This window comes from Pteropus vampyrus, unplaced genomic scaffold, assembly GCF_000151845.1.
Source record: "Pteropus vampyrus isolate Shadow unplaced genomic scaffold, Pvam_2.0 Scaffold15, whole genome shotgun sequence".
In the NCBI taxonomy this organism is placed as follows: Eukaryota; Metazoa; Chordata; class Mammalia; order Chiroptera; family Pteropodidae; genus Pteropus; species Pteropus vampyrus.
This window is the reverse complement of record NW_011888796.1, coordinates 13,067,623-13,069,968: the sequence shown is the minus strand read 5'-3', so window position 1 is coordinate 13,069,968 and position 2,346 is coordinate 13,067,623. Positions and strand designations below refer to the sequence as shown.

Sequence of the window (2,346 nt, the reverse complement as noted above, 5' to 3'; positions counted from 1 at the left end):
GGGCACACTTATAAATCCACTGGATGGAACATAATGCAGACATTATAAAGCAAGTTACAGAAATAGACTAACTGACATTGAAACATATTCATGATATACTATTAGTAGGAGGAAAAGTAAGCTAAAAACAGTATGTGCAGTGTGAACTCATCGTTGTTAGTAGACAGTGACAAATACAGATATTGATAGGGAAAAAACCTCTGAAATACACTGGAAAATGTTTAACAGTGATTATCTTTGAGCGGTAGGAAAATGAGTGGTTGTTCTTTTTTAAATTGCCTGTATTTGTTTATGTTTTTCTTTCAATGAACATATAATTAGAAATAATTCTTGAATATTTAGAGGTGATTCTAAAAATAAACAACCAAATAGTAAACTGCTTTGTGTTCTGAGGGCCTTCCGAATCCGCAGGGGAGCCCTCTTACCCCTGGGCATTTTTCCTTGCTAGAAATGACCACCTTTCAGATCCTCAGTGGAAGGTTCAGAGACTTCATTTCCAAGCCACTTCAGCCCGGGTGCCACCAAACGATACATCAGGATCAGCGCGAAGAGTAGATTCAAAAAATATTCCAAGCCTGGGTTCCAGCCTAGAATTCAAGCCCATCCCTCAAATGGCTCAGCGGCCAAGCATCTCTTGTCACTTACCTCTCCCAAGGGCCGCGTTCCACGCGTGGCCTCCTGGTATGCGCCCACCTGTTCCCACGTGGCCACGAAGGCGTGAGTAGGGGTGAAGTGCGCTGCCGTGTGCGGAAAGCCTGCGCGCACGTAGCGGGCCGCCAGGCCCAGCACCTCCCGAGACGTGTCCTCGCGGTACAGGACCCGGCCCCTGCCCTGGCTGGTGTCGATGTCGGCTAGAAAGGGAGCAATGGCCGGGAAGTCCGTGGGGAAACCATCGTCCACATACTGGGTCTCCCTGGGGAAGTCCTGGGTGGAGATGATGCCATTGGTGCCCACCTGGGAGAGGAGGGGAACAAAAGGTGACAGTCGCTTACTCCGCAGGAAGCCCAAGGGCGGCCACCATAGGTCCAGACTTGCGCGCCCACCCTGCTCCTCATGGAGGGAAGGGAACCGCCCTGGGCATGAAATGCTCCCGCTTCCCCATCGGCTGGGAGTACGACTCCCGCCTGGTTCAGGGACACCAGCACAACTTCAGCCGGCGTCCAACCCGCCACTCCTTCCTACCCTACAGCGTGATGTAATAGGTCCAGGAGCCCTAAAACTCGTTTGCGTATCTTCTCACTTCCCGCACAACCCTGGAGAAAACCTCCAGGTCCGAAGAGGGGGCACCCCAGCTTTTCAGACATGCACAATCTTCTCGCTGTCCTAACTGGAACATCCCCTGGCCTCCCTAGCACCTTCTTCTCTGACTGAGACACTTATATGGCCGCAAACAGTTCTTGCTCTCTCCCTCGAGGCAAGGAAAAGCAGCGGGTTCTGGCAGCAGCACTGCTGCAAAGCCAGGTCCCACCCCCAGGGTCGCTCCGGGACAGCGGGGCGTGCGGGCTATTTACTCCCATCCGAGGACAGGGGTTTGGTGAGAGCCACACTACACCTAGGAAAAAGCTGCGAGAAATCTGCCGAACTCCCGCACCCAGAGGAGGCCGAACTTACGTAGAGGTAGCTGAACTGGGCTTCGTAAAAGCGCAGGGGACTCGCCAGCTTCACCGCGGCTGAGCTTTCGTCGTCGCCTTCCTGCAGCAGCTGGTCCCCTCGCGACTGCCCGTAGGGGAAGAGCTCGCCTGGATGGAGCGCCGTGGCTCTGGACAGCACCAGCAGCAGCAGCAGTAGTAACGGCGGCGGCGGCGACGACAGCGCCGGCCATCTAGCCGCCCGGTCCCCCCGCATGCTCGCTCGGCCCCTGGGCTGCCCCGCCGCGCAGCGTGTCCCGGCCTGGCCCGCCAGTCCACTAGCGGCGCCGCGCCAGCCTCTAACCTGGATCCCCGCGGGCGCCCGGGTGGGGCGGGCCTCCGGGCCCTCCCAGCGCGCTGACTGGCTGCAGCCCTCGGCCGGGGACCAATCACCGGCTCTGAGAAAGTTCGACAGCGGCTGCCACATCTGGTTCTCGTTAAAAGTTTTCTAAGGCAGCGGTCAGGGAAGCGGCCCGGCTTTTACCCCTGGCGAGGTAAAAGCCCCCGGCCAGGCTGCCCGAAGCTGCTCCGTCTCTTCCGCCTCCGCTCCCCGAGACCTCCCGGGGTCACTCCCGCTCTCCTGTCTGGGCTGCCCCGCGAGCCCTCCCCGCCCCCCAGGACCAAATGGCCCTCGAGGCCCGAAGACAGCGCTGCGGGGGCCAGGCTGGCAGGGCGAGGGTGTTACGGTTTGCGCCCTGCTCTGGGATCCTGGGAACCC

The 2,346-nt window shown here is 58.1% G+C and overlaps 1 protein-coding gene across 1 annotated transcript in view; it reads right to left on the bottom strand.

Moving 5' to 3' along the window:
• NID2 (nidogen 2) overlaps window positions 1–1,920 on the bottom strand; it is a 56,162-nt gene extending 54,242 nt beyond the window's left edge. The window contains exons 1-2 of the mRNA XM_011386413.2: window positions 1,612–1,920; window positions 646–954 (exon numbers count right to left, since the gene is read on the bottom strand). Coding sequence (XP_011384715.1) covers window positions 646–954; window positions 1,612–1,845 — 543 coding nt within the window. The 5' untranslated portion in view covers window positions 1,846–1,920. The remainder of the gene's footprint in view (window positions 1–645; window positions 955–1,611) is intronic.
• Window positions 1,921–2,346: the final 426 nt, after the last annotated feature.